Consider the following 19,816-nt stretch of genomic DNA (forward strand, 5'->3'; position numbering starts at 1 on the left):
TAATATTCTCTTGAACTTCAAATTGACTGGTTGCATCATGGCCTGGTTCGGTAACTCGAACACCCAGGAATGTAGGAGATAACAAAAACTGGTGGACATTGCCCGGTCCATCACTGGTACGGATGTTTCCACCATTGAAGGAATCTATCAGAGGCAGTGCCTCAATATGGCAGTGCCTTGGTGCTCCACTCACAAATGACAACACAAACATACAGTTAACAATTAAGAGTAAAGCATAAACACATCAAAACAATAACGATACAACATTACGATCTAAACATGTGGGTGAGAATAAACCAGAGCAAAAAAGAGGCTAGACTTTGGTTATTGAGTAGAACTACCACTACTAATTTCACTCATGCTATTGGGAAGAAGATATAAGAGTCTTAAAACTGTGACCTCCAGGCTCAGAAATAGCTTCTCTCCAACAACCATCAGGCTCTTGAACATTACAAACATCAACTACACTACGATCCGTTTTAGTTGCAGAGAGACTTTGGGTTTTAATTTTGCACCAATATTGTTTTGGACATATTGAACTTTCTTTTGTTTATTGTGTTATCTACGAGTACTGTGTTTACAAATCTGTTATGCTTATGCAAGAAAGAAATTTGCCGTTCCGTTTTCGGTACATCTAACAATAAAACATTCTCGCCTCTTGACTTTCTTGATTGATTCCATTTTTATCAAGGCTCCTTGATACCATACTTGATCATGTGCTACCATGCTGTGAAAAACAACCACTCTCGTCTTAGCTTTGGAATTCAGCTCTTGGGTCCATATTTGGACCAACATTGTAAAGAAGATAGTACCACGTGCTGATGGCAAAACTCAGATTGTGCATCAGTGAGGTTGTCAACCAGGAGAAAGTGCCATTGAATAACATGTCAATTACATAATTCTGTCATTTTGCTGATGAGAGTAATTTACATGAATAATTAGTCAACTGGATTTGTTCTGTATTTTGTATTAAGGACACATGCAGTTGACTTTTCCACTTTGTCAAAAAATACTAACGTTTTCATCATACTGGAGCAGGTGGGCTAGAGATGCAGAAAGTTCTGGATGCAAGTCTTCAGATATATTGCTCGGATTTTCTCGCCTGTATTTTTCACCACTATTCATAACTAGATCTGACAGGACTGCAGGACTATGATCAAAGCTGTTGGCAGTGGAACTTCCTAGCGTGTTAATTTTGCAATCAAGTGCACATGCAGTCTTGAGTTGCAGCAGCAGGTTGCACCTCCATTTTAAATTAATCTGGAGCTGCTCTAGGCATGTCTTTTACACTCCTTTTTGAAAGTTCCTCTTGGTAGGCTGATCCAGAAGATTAGGATGTATGGGATCCACAGCGACTTGGTCATTTGGATCCAGGACTGGCTAACATAGAAGCCAGAGGGTTCTGGTGGAAGGGTGTTATTCTGGTTGGCGGTAGGAGACCAGCGCAGTCCCACAGGGAGGTGTGCTGGGACCTATGTTGTTTGTGATATATATGTAAACAACTTGGGTGGAATATAGATGGATTGGTTAGTAAGTATCATACGACACCAAAAATTGATGTGAGGTTGTCAATGTATGCAGCGGGATATAGATCCGTTACAGAAATGGGCGGAGAATGGCAGATGGAGTTTAATCCAAACAAGTGTGAGGTCAAATGTTAGGGAAAACTATAAATTTATTGGCAAGACCCTTAACGACATTGAAGTACAGAAGGATCTTGGGGTCCAAGCTGCTTGAAAATGGCAACACAAGTAGATAAGAGTACTAAATAAGTCATATATGCTTGCTTTCATAAGTTGGGACAGTGAGCATTAAAAAGTCAGGAAGTCATGTTGCAATTTAATAGGACTTTGGTTAGGCTGCATTTGGAGTATTGTGTGCAGAGAATAGGTGGAAACAAGGGAGGAGCGAGATGATGGACAGGTGGAGCCATGATGGGGATGGGGAAGGGAATATTTGGGAACAATAGTTGATGGTGCTGGATTCCCTGGTGTGAGGATGGGATTTGGTTTCCACTAAAACGATGCAAGATATTCCGAACAATCTTATTCATTGTTGCTACTGAAAACACAGTGAGGGTAATATCGTTGATTTATCATTCTTGTTAGTTTGCTCACTACCTGCCACAGAGCCGATCTCGCAGATTTGTCTGATTTGTTCATACCGTGGCTCTTTGAGAAGGCCAGTGACTCTCTGTCCCAAGACTCGATATAACTCTCTGGACTTTCTTGCGATATGCAGGCCGTGTTGCAGTACAAATGAGTGGGTCTCCAAGACAGCTTTAAATATTCCTGCTACTAAAGTTAATGTAGAATGACGAGGAATTGAATACAGAAAATGTTGAAAATGCAGCCTTGACCAAACTTTGGCTGTTACAGCCATATATTTTTAGAATTTTTTAAAATATTGTTTCAAAACTGTCTAAAAGCTTGGTGCACAACAGATGTCAAAGTTACAAATAATTACACAAAATGGGAGAGGGGGCTTAGAAGCAAAATCATTTAATATGACCGTCATGCCAACAAACAACTTCCCACAGAAGCACAAATACAAGATAAATTATAAAACCCTCAAGAACAAACAGCATTCTCATTTGCTGTTGTTTTTCACAATTCTTTACCTTGCTGTGGAGTGAACTTATAATTTAAGTTTCATCTATTGAAGCCATTCACATTGCATGTTGGTCAGCCAATTTGAGTCTTGTAAAGGAACAACTCTGGCCTCTCCAGGAATTTCCCTTATACTATTGAGTCACGTGACCTTCTGACCTCCCTTCAAGCCAAAAGCATGACTGATTCATTCTTGTAAATTGCCTAACCCTTTCCCAGGAGGTTGATGGTAGGAAGAGAGAAAAAGGAAGTGTGGCTTCCTTCAGATGTCACTAATTCTACAGGAAAAATGATGCAATCACTACACCAGCTCTACAGGAGTTAAAAGTTAGGGAACAAATGATTATAAACAGTGATTCTGGCAAACCCCAGCATATTAATACTGTGTATGGTGGAGAGGAGAGGGGGATGGGGGACAAGGAATGAAAAGGACACATTTTCTACATTTAAAGCAACAAGTTATCTCTAACAGGTTAAGGTCTTTGACACAAAGTAATCTAATATAGTTGCTTGAACAATAAAAAAGGCTCAGCCCATTCATGACGAAACATAGTGCTGTGTTCTTATTCACTGCACAAAACTAAGAGAATTGCACACATCAATCACACAGCCACAGGAGACACCACAGCGTTTAGTCAAACATTTACACTTAAGGCACTGAAAAATAAACTGCAACATTCAATAACAACAGCATTAACATTTTTTTCTTCAGACATTAAGTATTTTATCCAAAACAGGACAATGAAGACAAACTGAGAGATGCCACCAAGAAAATTGTAAAGCAACGGACATCTTTCTTTTAGAATTGTAAAGTCCAGAATTATTCTAAAACTTTGATCAGTAAATGGTCAAAGGCAGGAATGAAAATATCTGCATAATCACAATTAAAAGAAAATCACTTCCCAATCACCCGGTTTACTTTTCCTTTTTCCTCCACTGTAAGAAAATGTGTCCTATTCTTGAATATTTTAAGTGACTGCTACCACAGCTCTCGGGGGTAGAGATTCTAAATGTTCACAACCCTCTAAGGAAAAAACCCCATTATTTTTCATCTTAATCTTCAATGGTTGACCATATATTCTGAAACTCGGCCCAGTGGTAGAATACATTGAAAACATTCTCTCAGTATTCACCCTTCAAGCCAGTTTTGCTCCAGTTGGCCAATGAGTCTACATAGGTAAAATCTAAATTATATTGCTTCAAATTCTGAAAATGCATTCTTGATTCCAGAATTTGTGGCAATTTTAAATAGAATTCATTATCTATTTTCTTAAGAATTTTGAAGATCTCTCAAGCTTTAAATACTCCAGCAATCAGGTGGGAATTGTGGAGATTGGCATAGAGTTACAGTTTGAAGAACTTCACAGTGATTTCAAACGTTAACTTAATTTTACAAGCTGCTGACCTGTTGAGTATTTCCAGTATTTTTTGTTTATGTTTCTGATTTTCAGCATCTGCATTTTTTTATCACTACAATAACAGTTGAAGAGAAACAAATATTGAAAATAAAATGAAAGCAAAAAATTAGATGTTCTCATTTTCTTATGATTTTAAGTTATGCTATTTGACTTATTACACTAAGGCAAATATGTATTACATCTCTCTCTAAATAGCTTTGGGATTCACTTCACAGTCCCAATTGTCTTCAGCCTTAAGCGCTAGTTTGTGGACTCAACCTTATTTCAACTTTGGACTCCCATGTGTAACATGAATGCCTGTGTGCAGACCAAATTGTTTCTATGTCTCTTTTCTGCTCTTTTCAGACCCTTCTTTCCCATTGCTTTCATTTCCTGTCACCCCACCAGGTCACTTTTCATTTAATTGCTATTCGGCACATAACCTAACTATCATTCTGAAGAGTCCATGAGAGGAATCATCTTTCCCACTAGCAGAAACCCAAATTCTCCCATCCTTTACTCTTGCTGAATTCTGAACCCAGCTGGCCTGCTGGGGCAAACCTCATCAATCCTCTTACTCCTATGATAATTTCCCTTTAGCCTATCTTTTTCTTTTAATCCCAAAGCAACCCTGCATTACATTTAACATTAAGCTATGCAGTTACAATTACGTGTGGTTAAACAGCGAACAGAAGAAGGGAACGGCTCTGTGAATACCACCATCATCAATAAAGGTTGAGATCATCACATGCAAGACAATGGTAAAATATTTGCACCATCTTCAGACACAAACATTGAGTGAATGATCGATTTTGGCTGGCTACCAAGGTTCCCAGCAAAAATGTAAGGTTGTCTTCAACCATTTCAATTCAATCCATGTAAAATCAAGAGCATTAGGTTCAAGTTACACGAGTTATAATGTTGAATTTATTGCAAAATACCAAAAAGGAAATGATTTGCAACATTATTGGAAGAGGATGTGTGGGGCAGGAAGCCATATGGAACAAGTGCACTGCAATTCAAATGCTAAAAATAGAAACTATGGCATCTACCGGACAACACAAAAAAATGCCCAGATATATTACATGCACAATAAATTGGACTAATGAAATTTGAAAAAAAATGTTTTGTTGAAACTTAGCGAATCAGTCTTGGAAATAGAGGGAAATACTTTCTGATCCACTGAGTCAAATTTGTTTGGAACTTTTTGAAGTAGTAACAAAGGTTGGTGAAAATAGGGCCATAGACGTAGTCTCCATGGGCATAAACGCGGCCTTTGACAAGGTACTGCATGGTAAGTTGCTCTGGCAGGTTAGATCACAAACAATCCAGGGGGAGCTTCTTAACTGGATTCAGAGTTGGTTTCATGGTAGCAAGCAGACAGTGGTGGTGGAAGGTTTTGTTTTCAGACTGGAGGTCTGTGACTAGTGTGCCTTATGAATTGGTGCTGGGCCCATCACTGTTTGCCAATATATAAACAATTTGGTTCAGACTGTGTAAGATTAATAACTTTAATAAGTAATTCTGCAGTTGACACTAAAATAGGTGGTATCGTAAACAGTGAAGATGGTTATCAAGAATTATAGTGGGATTTTGATCAGCTGGGCAGATAAGTGTGAGGTGTTTCATTTAGGAAAGTTATACCAGGGCAAGACCTTTACAGCGAACAGCAAGGCACTGTGACTGGCTTTGTGAGCAGAGGGATCCAGGAGTATAAGTACATAATTTCCTGAAAGTGGTGTCACAGGTAGATTACATGGTGAAGAAGGCTTTTGACTCGTTTGCCTTCATCAGTCAGGGAATTGAGAATTCCAGTTGCTAAACACTTCAACTCCCCCTCCCATTCCCACACGGCCCTTTCTTTCCTTGGCCTCCTCCATTGTCAGAGTGAGGCCCAGCGCAAATTGGAGGAACAGCACCTCATATTTCACTTGGGCAGCATACACCCCAGCAGTATGAATATTGACTTCTCTAACTTTAAGTAACCCTTGCTTTTCCTCTCTCCCCATCCCTCCCCCTTCCCAGTTCTCCGACTAGTCTTACTGTCTCCGACTACATTTTATCTGTTTGCTTTGTTGTTGTTACCTTCTCCCAACTAGCAATGATCTATTCTACATTTTCCATGATCTCCATTCCCTTTGTCCTATTTTCACACCTTACACTTCCTCATCTATGTATCTCCCTCTCCCCTGACATCAGTCTGAAGAAGGGTCTCGACCCGAAACGTCACCCATTCATTCTCTCCAGAGATGCTTGCCTGTCTTGCTGAGTTACTTCAGCATTTTGTGTCTATCTTCAGTTTAAACCAGCATCTGCAGTTTTTTCCTGTACAATTGAGAATAGAACTTGGGATGTTATGTTACAGTTGTACGAGATGTTGGTGAAGTCACAGGTTGGGAGTATTGTGTTCAGTTTTGCTCTAGGAAAATGTCAGTAAGCTGAAAAGAGTGCTGAGACAGTTCACAAAGATGTTGCCCGAATTCAATGGCCTGAGCTTTGGGGAAAGATTGGTCAGGCAAGGACTTTATTCTTTGGAGTGCAGGAGGCTGAGGGGTGATCTTATAGAGGTGTAGAAAATCATGAGGGGAATAGAAAGGGTGAATACTGTCTTTTTCCCATGGTAGGCAAATCAAGAACTAGGACATAAGTTTCATGGGAGAGGGGTAAGATTTACCAGAACCTGAGTGGCACCTTTTTCAACTGCAGGTGGTGGGCATGTGGAAATAGCTGCCAGTGGAAGTAGTTGAGGCAGATACAATAACAACATTTAAAAAACATTTGGACGGGTACATGGATAGAAAAGGTTTAGATGAATACAAGCCAAATGCAGCAAATGGGACTATTTTAGATGGAGCATCTTGGTAGGCATGGTCAAGATGGGCCAAAGGGCCTGTTTCCATGCTGCAAAGCTCTATGACATTATGACTCTATACCCAATCTGCTATTCACTGCAGGTGCATCTTGAAGAAGTGCTCCTGATCCAACCTTCTTCTTCTGATTATCAATTATTTTATCTCTAGGTAAGGAGGAGGATGTTAGCTGGAGATTGCAGTTTTCTATAGTGAAGAAGACGCCTCAAGACAGCAAATTTTATTATTTGGGCAATACATATGTGATTCTACTTAAACACGCCTTAATTCAGGTTGGCATGTCGTCAATGTCAAGGGTTGCCGAATATTCTGGACAGGGAGAAGGAAGTGATAGAGACTGCAAAGCACGTTGGTATTAATGACATGGAAAAAGAGTTATTGCACCCAGTCTGATTTTAAAGAACTGGGAAAGAGATCATAAAGGAGTATTTCAAAAGGCAGTGGTCTCATGATTACTCCCAATGCTTTGTGTCAATTTTCATGGGAAGACAGTGCTGATAAATGCAAAGTAGAAGAGGTAGCATGAGACAGAAGGCTTTAAATTCCCGGAATATTGGGACCAATTCCAGTGAAAATATGATCCATACAGTTTCGGACTGATTGTAGAGAAAATAGGATCCATATAGATTGCACCTAAACACAAACAGGGCTATTATCCTTGCAGACAGATTTGCCAATGCTGCCAGGGAGAGGTTAAACTAGCTTGGCAGGGGTAAAGAAAGCAGAGAATCTTATACAGGGGACAAATCAGAAAATTGACAGAATACTCTCCACTTGGTTGAAAGGATTCAGATCCAACAACATTCAAGAAGCCTGACAGCATTTAGGACATTGACATCCCATCCACTTCACTGAATATTTACTTCTGCAACCATCAGGCCACATTATACACTCTCTACAAAGTTCACTGCAGCAACATGCTTGGAGGCTTCTTTGATAGATCTACCCAAGAATGAAAATGCTGTAGTGCATAAGTGAAGGGTAATAATCAAACAGCAATGCCACTTCCTGCAACAGCTTGTTATAAATCACACAAATCTTTATTTAAAATGTTTTCCCATCCTTCATCATTGCTACATCTAAATAATGGAACTCCCCAGCAAGAAGCACAATCAACAGCAAAAAGCAGCACCTCCACTATTTTTTCCAAGTGCAATTCGGTATGGAGGTACAGTGCCCTCCATAATGTTTGGGATAAAGACCCATCATTTATTTATTTGCCTCTGTACTCCACAATTTGAGATTTGTAATAGAAAAAATCACATGTGGTTAAAGTGCACATTGTCAGATTTTAAGAAAGGCTATTTTTATATATTTTGGTTTCACCATGTGGAAATTACAGCGTGTTTATACATAGTCCCTCCATTTCATGGAACCATGTTTGGGACACAGCAATGTCATGTAAATGAAAGTAGTCATGTTTAGTATTTTGTTGCATATCCTTTGCATGCAATGACTGCTTGAAGTCTGAAATTCGTGGACATCACCAGTTGCTGGGTGTCTTCTCTGGTGATGCTCTGCCAGGCCTGTATTGCAGCCATATTTAGCTTATGCTTGTTTTGGGGGACTAGTCCCCTTCAGTTTTCTCTTCAGCATATAAAAGGCATGCTCAATTGGGTTCAGATTGGGTGGTTGACTTGGCCACTCAAGAATTGACCATTCTTTAGCTTTGAAAAACTCCTTTGTTGCTTTAGCGGTATGTTTGGGATCATTGTCTTGCTGTAGAATGAACCGCCGGCCAATGAGTTTTGAGGCATTTGTTTGAACTTGAGCAGATAGGATGTGTCTATACACTTCAAAATTCATTATGCAACAGCAGTTGCATCATCAATGAAGATAAGTGAGCCAGTACCAGCAGTCATGCATGCCCAGGCCATAACACCCCCACCACTGTGTTTCACAGATGAGATGGTATGCTTTGGATCTTGGGCAGTTCCTTCTCTCCTCCATACTTTGCTCTTGCCATCACTCTGATATAAGTTAATCTTCATCTCATCTGCCCACAAGACCATTTTCCAGAATTGTGGTTGCTCTTTTAAGTACTTCTTGGCAAACTGTAACCTGGCCATCTATTTTTGCGGCTAACCAGTGGTTTGCATCTTGCAGTGTAGTTTCTATATTTCTGTTCATGAAGTCTTCTGCGGACAGTGGTCATTGATAAATCCACACCTGACTCCTGAAGAGTGTTTCTGATCTGTTGGACAGGTGCTTGGGGATTTTTCTTTATTATAGAGAGAATTCTTCTGTCATCAGCTGTGGAAGTCTTCCTTGGCCTGCCAGTCCCTTTGCGATTAGGAAGCTCACCAGTGCTCTCTTTCTTCTTAATGATGTTCCAAACAGTTGATTTTGGTAAGTTTAAGTTTTGGCTGATTTATCTAACAGTTTTATTCTTGGTTCTCAGTCTCATAATGGCTTCTTTGACTTTCATTGGCACAACTTTGGTCCTCATGTTGATAAACAGCAATAAAAGTTTCCAAAGGTAATGGAAAGACTGGAGGAAAGACTAGGTGCTGAGCTCTCTTATACCTGCATTAAGGAGGCAAGTAAACACAGCTGAGCAATTGCAAACACCTGTGAAGCCATGTGTCCCAAACATTATGGTGCCCTGAAATGGGAGGACTATATATTAACACTGCTTTAATTTCTACATGGTGAAACCAAAGTGTATAAAAATGGCCTTTATTAAAATCTGACAATGTGCACTTTAACCACATGTGATTTTTTCTATTACAAATCTCAAATTGTGGAGTATAAAGGCAAATAAATAAATAATGGGTCTTTGTCCCAACATTATGGAGGGCACTGTAAATGCTTCGTCTACCAGATCTACTTGTGTAAAATCTAACTACATGCCTTTAAATTCTGCTATCTGTGCATTTACCATCACAAAGCTCCTGAAATCACCCAAAACTGTACTAATCCTTCTTTCAATGTCAATCAGATTTCCACTCCACTACACTCTAGCAAAGTTATAATCAAGTGGTACTCCCTGTGCAACAACGGTGCATTTACGCTCCTCAATTATTTGTATGCACACACCTGGTAAAACACACCATCCTTCTAATATATTCCTTTGCTTTCCTGCTTAGTGGAAAAATTGCTATTTTTTTATTCATCTATTCCTGAACAGGGCAGTTCCAATCAAGGCTTTTCTTCGCAATGTAACGTTCCCCTTAAATGCAAACTGTTCAGCATGAACTATCTGAAGCCTACACAGAAGATATGTGGTGTAAGTTTGCTTTACATTTTATATGCTTTTATACATATTTTGAATATACCTGACTTTAATTAAAGCTCTAAAATTGGAAGGCAACTGATTTCTAGCATTTCTAACATCAAATTCTGAATGGAAAGTTGCAAGATTTATAAATGTAATGCTAACTCTGTACGGCGAAAGTTAAATATCATTAAAAAATAATTTTTGAAGAAGCCTTCTCCATCATCATAGAACATGAGAAAATTTAAAAAGCAGAAGGTCATTCAGGCAATCATGCTTTTGCCAGTCAAGAAAAAGAGTGTAATGCCACCTTCCAACACTAGGTTTGCAATCGTGCAGATCAGAGCTATTAAAGGACAAGTTCAAGCACTTTAAACGTGGACCAAGGGTTTCACCCTTTAAAACCCTTTCAGGCAATGATCTTGATCCCGAGCAGGCACTACATGGGTGGAAAAAAAGTTCCATCATCTCCTCCTTCAACTGATTACTTTAAATCTCTACCCAATGATTTATGACCTCTCAACTAAGGGAAATAGAACATAGAACAGCACAGCACAAGAACATGCCTTTTGCCCCACAATATCTGTGCCAAACATGATGCCAAGAGCATCATTTATCTACCTGCACATAATCCATATTTCTCCATATGCCTATCCAAGTCTTTTAAATGTCACTAACATATCTGCTTCAACCAATGTGTTCCAGGCACTCACCACCCTGTGTAAAAAACTTGGCTCACACATCTCCTTTAAACTTTGCTCCTTTTACCTTCAAGCTATGCCCTCTGGTATTTCTTCATACTGGAAAACAGATTCTGACCATCTATCCTAACTATGCAGAAATAGATTCCTCCAATTACTCTAGGTCCCCCTCATGATTCTACGGAGTTCAAGTAAGTCTACCCTCAGCATCTTCCTTAAAATCTTCTAGTTCTGGCAATATCCTCATCTCTGATCCCTGATCTCCTTGGTGTAGACAAATCTTTCCTATAACACAGTGATCAAAAATATATATAAACTGAAGTATAACTACTGTTATGTTATGTTCAGGTTTAACCACCTTGTTCTCACATTCCATGCCGTGGTCTTAAAGAAATATCTTTTTTTTTTAAACATCAGGTTTAAGAAATACCTCCTTTAAGAATTAGTGGACATGCACGACTAGGTTTCTCTGTTGCTTCATTTGTGTATTCTCCTGCCTTGTTGTTCTTCCTCAATTCCATTACAGGCAAATAAATTTCCAGTCTGAATTCTATTTGCTACTTTCTATCCAAATGACCAGACCATTTATAAATTCTTGCAGTCTAAAGCTTTCCTCCGCATTGTATCATCTGCAAACATCTTTATCACATTTCTCTTAAAATTGAAAATCTTGAAAACATTTACGATTTACATTTTCCCTACTTTTCCACTTCTGCTCAAACTTACCTGCTGGACTGGTTTCAGACTGTGTAATAAGAGCTACCATTGCCGAATTAGGATTTAATTGATTTCCAAACATGTGAGATGGTGCAAGATTAAAAGATGATCCAGGTAGTGCACTTGCCTGTTGAAGAAATGATAAAGCACAGTTTGAAATTCATGTAAAAGAAAGGTTTATGAGACAAATCACTTGTAATTGGCAAACCTAGAACTGTTGAATTAGTAAATTTATAAGGAATGGCAAAATTTCTGATTACTTTTCCCTGTATCATTACTTCCCATTTCAATTATGCTGGTGGCAAGTCAGCAGTTCTTCTGTATCGTATCAAAACAAGGCTGCGTCAAACCAAAGTTACTCCTGCACAATTTCTTAAAGATAAACTTTGCCCCTTCTTATCCTGTTGGTTTGGATTTGATTTAGTAGCTACTGGCTGCCCTCTAGTTGTTATTATGTGAATCTAGTTAGTGAAGACGAGCAGAATATTCTGCCACATAATCACTGCCAAACAATTTGGTGCTTTTCAATAGTAAACATTCAAGTGTAAAAATGTCAGATAATTTTCTCCAACCGACTTCATCCAAATTCAGTCTTCGCTGAGAGCAAATAAATCATCAGAGAATAAGAATGAAACAGGAGTGCTGGATAATCAGGTAGCTCCCTCACAATTTCTAAGCCAGAAATGTGTTTATTAATAACAAAGTACAAGCATTAAAGATGCAATCATACTCAATGTTAACAATATTCTGGATGTCCTGTTCGGAAGTATAGCATTCAGCTATGTCAATTTGATTATTAAGTTATCATGATGATTATCTAATTCAGGAACCACATACTTATAGAATTTCTAATTGTCAGTTCTTATTTTGCAGATTTTCAGGCGTGATAAATTTTAACGCAGATTACAAACTTATTGTTGGGTCCCAATAAATATAATTGTAAATGTTCCATTCAGTATTTCAAAACATTAATCCCAGTAAATTAATCCCACTGCCCAACTATTTAGCATAAAAATAATTTACTTCATTCTCTTCAGTTCTGCTAATTCCAACAATAGGTTATCTGAATTAGTTCAAAAATATATATTATTTGATTTCTGTACAGTTAGTGGTTTTCTTGTACAAAACGTTACAAAAATTGTACAATAGGAAACAACGAATTGCTAAAACAGTATACAGAAAGATACAGTAATTATAATTGAACAAGAGCATGTGACAGCAGATTTGTGTATATTTTGATCCAGACCTGTTTGAAATGAGTATAATTCATTCCAACTCTTCAGAAATGGGGCACGGATAAGATGCTTCTGTTATGTGGAGCGACTCAATAAACTAAGATTATTTTGTTCAGACCAGAATGGGAGGTCGGGGGTGGGGAGTGGAGCTGGAGGTTGGGGGAGTATGGTGGGGAGTGTATAGAGGGGCAATTGAATCCACTAGTAGGGTCAGTATCCAAAATGAATTTATGACAATTGGCATTAAACATAATAAAATTCTGCAACTTAATTCTGAACAACCCAAAAAGGTGCGGTCAGCAGAGTCGAACAATGGATTTCAAAGGCAGACGACAAAAAAAGGAAAGAATTACGGATCCATGGAGGAAGCCATGTCACATGCTCTTTAGACTTTTGACTTTAGAGATGCAGCACGGAAACAGGTCCTTCCGCCCACCGAGTCCGCGCCGACCAGCAATCCCCATACACCAGCACTATCCAACACACTCGGTCGGGACAGTTTACAATTTTACCAAAGCCAATTAACCTCCAGACCTGCATGTCTTTGGAGTGTGGGAGGAAACCGGAGCACCTGGAGAACGTATAAACAGGGAGAACGTATAAACTCTGTAGAGACAGCACCCGTGATCAAGTTCGAACCCGGGTCTCTGCCGCTGCATCACTGTGCATCCCCCAATCATGTTAAATCTTTCTATATGCTATTTTAGCAGCTCAGTTTCCATCCAATAACACAATTTTTGTAACCTCTTGTGCAGGAGAATGAAAGTCAGACCAATTGAATTGACAGGGTGGGCTGAATCATGCCCACCACGCAACAAAAATAACACTTAGAAATATCTATTTCACCATTTGTAACTATATTTCCAGTTTTCCATGGAAGGTAAGGGGGAGGTGCAGCGAGACCTGGGTGTCCTTGTACACCAGTTACTGAAAGTTGGCGTGCAGGTACAGCAGGCAGTGAAGAAAGCTAATGGCATGTCTTCATAACAAGACGATTTCAGTATAGAAGTAAAAAGGTTCTTCTGCAGTTGTCTAGGGCTCTGGTAAGACCACATCTGGAATATTGTGTACAGTTTTGGTCTCCTAATTTGAGGAAGGACATCCTTGTAATTGAGGCAGTGCAGCGTAGATTCACGAGATTGATCCCTGGGATGGCGGGACTGACATATGAGGAAAGATTGAAAAGACTAGGCTTGTATTCACTGGAGTTTAGAAGGATGAAGAGGGGAACTTATAGAAACATAAAATTATAAAAGGACTGGACAAGCTAGATGCAGGAAAAATCTTCCCAATGTTGGGGGAGTCCAGAACCAGGGCCACAGTGTTAGAATAAAGGGGAGGCCATTTAAAACTGAGGTGAGAAAAAACTTTGTTGTGAATTTGTGGAATTCTCTGCCAAAAAGGGCAGTGGAAGCCAAATCATTGGATGGATTTAAGAGAGGGTTAGGTAGAGCTCTAGGGGCTAGTGGAATCAAGGGATCTGGGGAGAAGGCAGGCACAGGGTATTGATTGGGGACGATCAGCCATGATCACAATGAATGGCGGTGTGGCTCAAAGGACCGGATGGCCTCCTCCTGTACCTATTTTCTATGTTTCTATGTTTCTATAACTAATGTCTTAATTCAAGCTCTATGCAGGGACACAAAAGATTATTCATTTCCAGTTACACATTTTACTCATGTTTCAGGTAAGTGAGCCACTGGGCAGGCAGGAAACATAGAAAAATAGGTGCAGGAGTACTCCTTTCGGCCCTTCGGCCATTCAATGTGATCATCCAAAATCAGTACCCCGTTCCTGCTTTTTCCCCATATCCCTTGATTCCTTTAGCCCCAAGAGCTAAATCTAACTCCCTCTTGAAAACATCCAGTGAATTGGCCTCCTCTGCCTTCTGTGGGAGAGAAAGATTCACAACTCTCTGGGTGAAAAAGTTTTTCCTCATCTCAGTCCTAAATGGCCTACTCCTTATTCTAAAACTGCGACCCCTGGTTCTGGACGCCCCCAACATCGGGAACATTTTTCCTGCATCTAGCCTGTCCAATCCTTTAAGAATTTTATACGTTTTTATAAAATCTCCTCTCATCCTTTTAAATTCCAGTGAATACAAGCCCAGTCGACCCATTCTTTCATCATGTCAGTCCTGCCATCCCGGGAATTAACCTGGTGAACCTACGCTGCACTCCCACAATAGCAATAATGTCATTCCTCAAATTAGGAGACCAAAATTGCACACAATACTCCAGGTGCGGCTCACCAGGGCCATGTACAACTGCAGCAGGACCTCCTTGCTCCTAAACGCAAATACTCATGCAATGAAGACCAACATGCCATTAGCATTCTTCACTGCCTGATGTACTTGCATGCTTACTTTCAGTGACTGATGTACAAGCACACCCAGGTCTCATCGCACCTCCCCTTTTCCTAATCTGACACCATTCAGATAATAATCTGCCTTTCTGTTCTTGCAACCAAAGTGGATAACCTCACATTTATGCACATTATACGGTATCTGCCATGCATCTGCCCACTTACCCAACCTATCCAAGTCACCCTGTGTGGGACCTTGTCAAAGGCTTTTTGAAAGTCCAGATACACCACATCCACTGTCTCTCCTTTATCCATTCTACTTTTACATTCACAAAAAATTAAAGAGGATTAATCAAGCATGATTTCCCCTTCATAAATCCATGCTGACTTTGACAGATCCTGTTACTGCTTTCCAAATGCGCTGCTATAACATCTTTGATAATCGACTCAATCATCTTTCCCATGACCGATGTAAGGCTAGCTGTACTATAATTCCCCATTTTCTCTCCCCCTCCTTTCTTAAAAAGTGGAGTTACATTGGCTACCCTCCAATCCACAGGAACTGATCCAGAGTTGAGAGAACATTGGAAAATGATCACCAATGCATCCACGATTTCTAAGGCCACCTCCTTGAGTACTCTAGGGATGCAGACCATCAGGCCCTGGGGATCTGTCTGCCTTTCATCCCAATAGTTTACCTAACACCATTTCCTGACTAATGTGGATTCTCTTCAGTTCCTCCCTCCCACTAGCTCATCGGTCCCCTAGTATTTCTGGGAGATTGTTGGTGTCTTTCTTAGTGAAGACAGAACCAAAGTACTTGTTTAACTGTTCTGCCATTTCCTTGTTTCCCATTATAAATTTACCCGTCACTTACTATAAGGGACCTACATTTGTCTTCACTAATATTTTTACATATCTAAAGAAGCTTTTACAGTCAGTTTTTATATTCCCCACAAGCTTTCTTTCATGCTCTTTCACCCCCCTCTTAATTAAAACTTGTCCTCCTCAGTTGAGTTCTAAATTCAGTTTGCTGCTTCCTCTGGCCAATTTATATGCCTCTTCCTTGGATTTAACACTATCCTTGCTTTCTCTCGTTAGCCACGGTTGAGCCGCCTTCCCCGTTTTATTTTTTCGCCAGACAGGGATGACCTATTTTTGGAGTTCATCTTTAAATCTTTGCCATTGCATCTCTACCGTCAACCCTTTAAGTATAATTTGCCAGCCTATCCTAGCCAATTCCCGTCTCATACCTTCAAAGTCTAATTTCTTTGTTCAGGACCCTAGTCTCTGAATTAACTATGTCACTCTCCATCCTAATGCAGAATTCCACCATATTATGGTCACTGTTGCCCAAGGGGCTTTGTACAAGAAGATTGCTAACTAATCCTTCCTCATTACACAATACCCAGTCTAGGATGGCCTGCCCTCTAGTCAGTTCCTCTACATATTGGTTTAAAAAACAATCCCATATACATTCCAGGAAATCCCCCTCTTAAGCGTTGTTACCAATTTAGTTGGCCCAATCTATAAGTAGATTAAAGTCACCCACGATAACTGCTGTACTTTTGCTACACGCATCCCTAATTTCCTGCTTGATGCTATCCCCAACCTCCCTACTGCTGTTTGGTGGTCTGTATACAACTCCAACAAGCGTTTTCTGCCCTTGGCTATTTTGCAGTTCACCCATACTGATTCTATAGCATCCAAGCTAATGTCTCTCCTTGCTATTGCATTAATCTCCTCTTTAACCTGCACCGCCACCCCACCTTCTCTTCCTTTCTGTCTATTCTTCCTAAATATTGAATACCCCTGCATGCTCAGCTCCCAGCCATGGTCACCCTGGAGCCATGTCTCCATAATTCCAACTATATCATATTCAATCATAGAAACAATCTTCACACCCTACAGAATGTGCAACCTAAGCCATGTTAAAGCTGAACTACACATAAATTATTCCAAACTGACTCCTGGCCCACAATGTTTGTGCTGAACAGGATGCCTAGTTGAAATGATCTCATCTGCCTGTGCATGATTCTTATCCATCCATTCCCCGCACTTCCATGTGCCTATCTAAATGTCTCTTAAATGCTATTATCATATTTGCCTCCACCACCACCAATGTGTTCCAGGCCCCCACCACTCTTTGTGTGAAAAAGCTGCTCTGCACATCTCCATGAAACTTTCACCTTCTCACCTTATAGCAATGCTCTCTAGGGTTGGACATTTCCACCCTAGGGGAAAAAGGCTCTGCCTGTCTCCTCTATATATGCGTCTCATAATTTTATTACTTCTATTAAGTCTTTCCTCAACCTCTGACGTTCCAGAAAAAACAATCCAAATCTATCCAATCTCTTCCTATAGCTGAAACCCTCTAATCCAGGCAGTATTCTGGTAAACCTCCTCTGCACTCTCTTCAAAACCTCCACATCTTTCCCGTCATGAGGTAACCAGAACTGCACGCGTAAACTTTGTCTTTTTTGGTCACATTCCTCCCACCGTACTTGCTATTGACGGTGGGCTTGATATTATTTACTGGAAAGATTTCTAACATATTGTTCATTCGATAAATCATTACATGGAATAGTACTGAAATTTAGAGACCAAAGAAATTTCAAGTTTGAAATGCTGATCTGTGGTGACCAGAGGTATATCTTTATGTCAAATATGGAATACTTCAAGGACACATGCTCATAATAATCACTCCGAACTTATGCAGCAAGATGCAAGGACAGTGCTCGACTGTAATGCATGCATTGAATTAGTTTATACACACAAATCTACCCTCAAGGAAACATTTACTCCCAAGAGTGCCCTTGTACCATTAGCATAGGAGGGGAGAAATAAATGACTGCAAGAAAATCATGACAAAACCAAAATAAAATTATGATTGAAAGTTATGTCCACCGCATAAATTTATTAAGTTTAAAATTTAATAAGTTTTACTTCACAAGCTTAAACTTTTTTTAAAAATCATGTATTTATCAAAAGGCACACTTCTAAATTTCTATCAATAACAGTCCTAACTAAATTGAAATGTAACCTCATTCAATCATTGGCAAAAATATGAAACTGTGGTTTCTGCTTTTAATTCAGCCTAGTCATAAACACCATGATTTGGCAACACAGAGAACATGTAATAATCCTACTAATTATTAAATCTTATTCTTTCAGCCTAGCCATAAACACCATGATTTGGCAACACAGAACTTGTAATAATCCTACTAATTATTAAATCTTATTAAGTCTGTCAAATGCTTAGGTCTTCCACTTATAAACTGTCTGCAGAGGTCAGAACATGTTACTTCTAACACCAGGCCCTAAAATGCTACATTTCCTTTGCTGTGCTCAATTTTCAGAAAAACTGCAAATCACTCCATTAACTTCAGAGACGGAAGTCAAACAAGCTTCTACTGGAATAAAAAAGGCATCATAAGTATGTGTTTTTCACAATGTAGAACTAAATGATAAATCACAGCTCTATCATAACCCCATCTTTGAACTGTAATTTTGGCAGTCAGCCAACAGTACAACCAGTTAGCTCTTCCGAAGTTTGTATTCATTCATGTTACAAACCACAATTCTGAAAGCTCTAGGACTTTAGCCAAACAAGCAAAAATAAAACCTTAAAGACATCAAGTAGATTTTCCTAGCCAAATCCTCACATAATCCAATTCAATATAAAAATTATTTTCTTTGCATGCACTTACCAATGCTGAAAATTCTACAGTAGATTAGAACTCCAAGTGGCACTACAATATTAAAGTGTGACAAGAAAGATAGACATACTACTGAAAGCTTTGTCTGGAGCAGAGGAATCGATCATGGCAAAAATATTCAGCTTTAAAAGCTTCTGAAGATTATTATAGTAATTCAAACGTGATTGAATATTACGTCTAATAAAAATTAACCTTAAAGAAATCAACCACCACAAATAATTCGTCTTCACGAACTTGCTCTCCATTTAATAAAAATTACATTAAAATCTTTTCTGATGAAGTAACCATTTCATCTGTTTACTATTAATCAGTCCAAGCTTTTCCTTTTTTTCTCTTCCCAATCAATTGTCCTTAATTCTTCAATTTGTGTTTTTTGTTGTTATTTATTGCTGATATGGGTCATTGAGATGAAGTTTTCTAGAGAATTGAGGGACTGTTACTGTTTAGTAACGCATATAAAAGGTTAGGAAAGCAGTACCCAGCAAATCTCTTACTTGCCATTGTTTGTTAAACCATATTTAACAAGCAAGTAAAATCAAGGGAAAGATGGAATCAACAATATTTTTGCTTTTCTTAAATATCGTAATAGAACACAAATATTATTGATAAAATTACAATTGTGACATTTCTCCATTTGCCTTAGCGTTTGAATGAGACAAATATAAAATCTGCAAGAAACATGGCATAATTGGTAATACCAACAATCTGAACTGAAACATTTGAGGCATTGACCACATTTGAGGCATTGAGTTCATTCTGCAATCAAAGAAAAAGAAATTGAGATAATTGGAATTTTAGTATTTGTGTGACAAAAATGCAAGGTTTTCTTTCTGAAGCAACAGTTTTCAAACAAAATCCAGAAATATGTATAAAATGCTCTGCTAATATTTATTGCCACCAGTAGAGGCAGTATAGACATTTGTCTGATAGCACTGACAGAATTTCTCTGTGCTTCTCTTACGAACTAAACAAATCGCACTGTTGTCATGGAAAATTTTAAAGTTCCTTACATAGTTGGAGATGATTGTGAAGGCTACTTATTGTTTC

At 39.1% G+C, this 19,816-nt stretch overlaps 1 protein-coding gene across 6 annotated transcripts in view; it reads right to left on the reverse strand.

The window, feature by feature from the left end:
• Nucleotides 1–19,816, reverse strand: part of mllt10 (MLLT10 histone lysine methyltransferase DOT1L cofactor) — a 195,559-nt gene that overhangs the window by 44,383 nt on the left and 131,360 nt on the right. For all 6 annotated transcript variants that reach the window (XM_078416353.1, XM_078416338.1, XM_078416346.1 and 3 more), the window contains one exon: nt 11,521–11,638. In XM_078416353.1, the coding sequence (XP_078272479.1) occupies nt 11,521–11,638 (118 nt within the window). The remainder of the gene's footprint in view (nt 1–11,520; nt 11,639–19,816) is intronic.

Source organism: Rhinoraja longicauda, chromosome 2 (genome assembly GCF_053455715.1).
Source record: "Rhinoraja longicauda isolate Sanriku21f chromosome 2, sRhiLon1.1, whole genome shotgun sequence".
Lineage (NCBI taxonomy): Eukaryota > Metazoa > Chordata > Chondrichthyes > Rajiformes > Arhynchobatidae > Rhinoraja > Rhinoraja longicauda.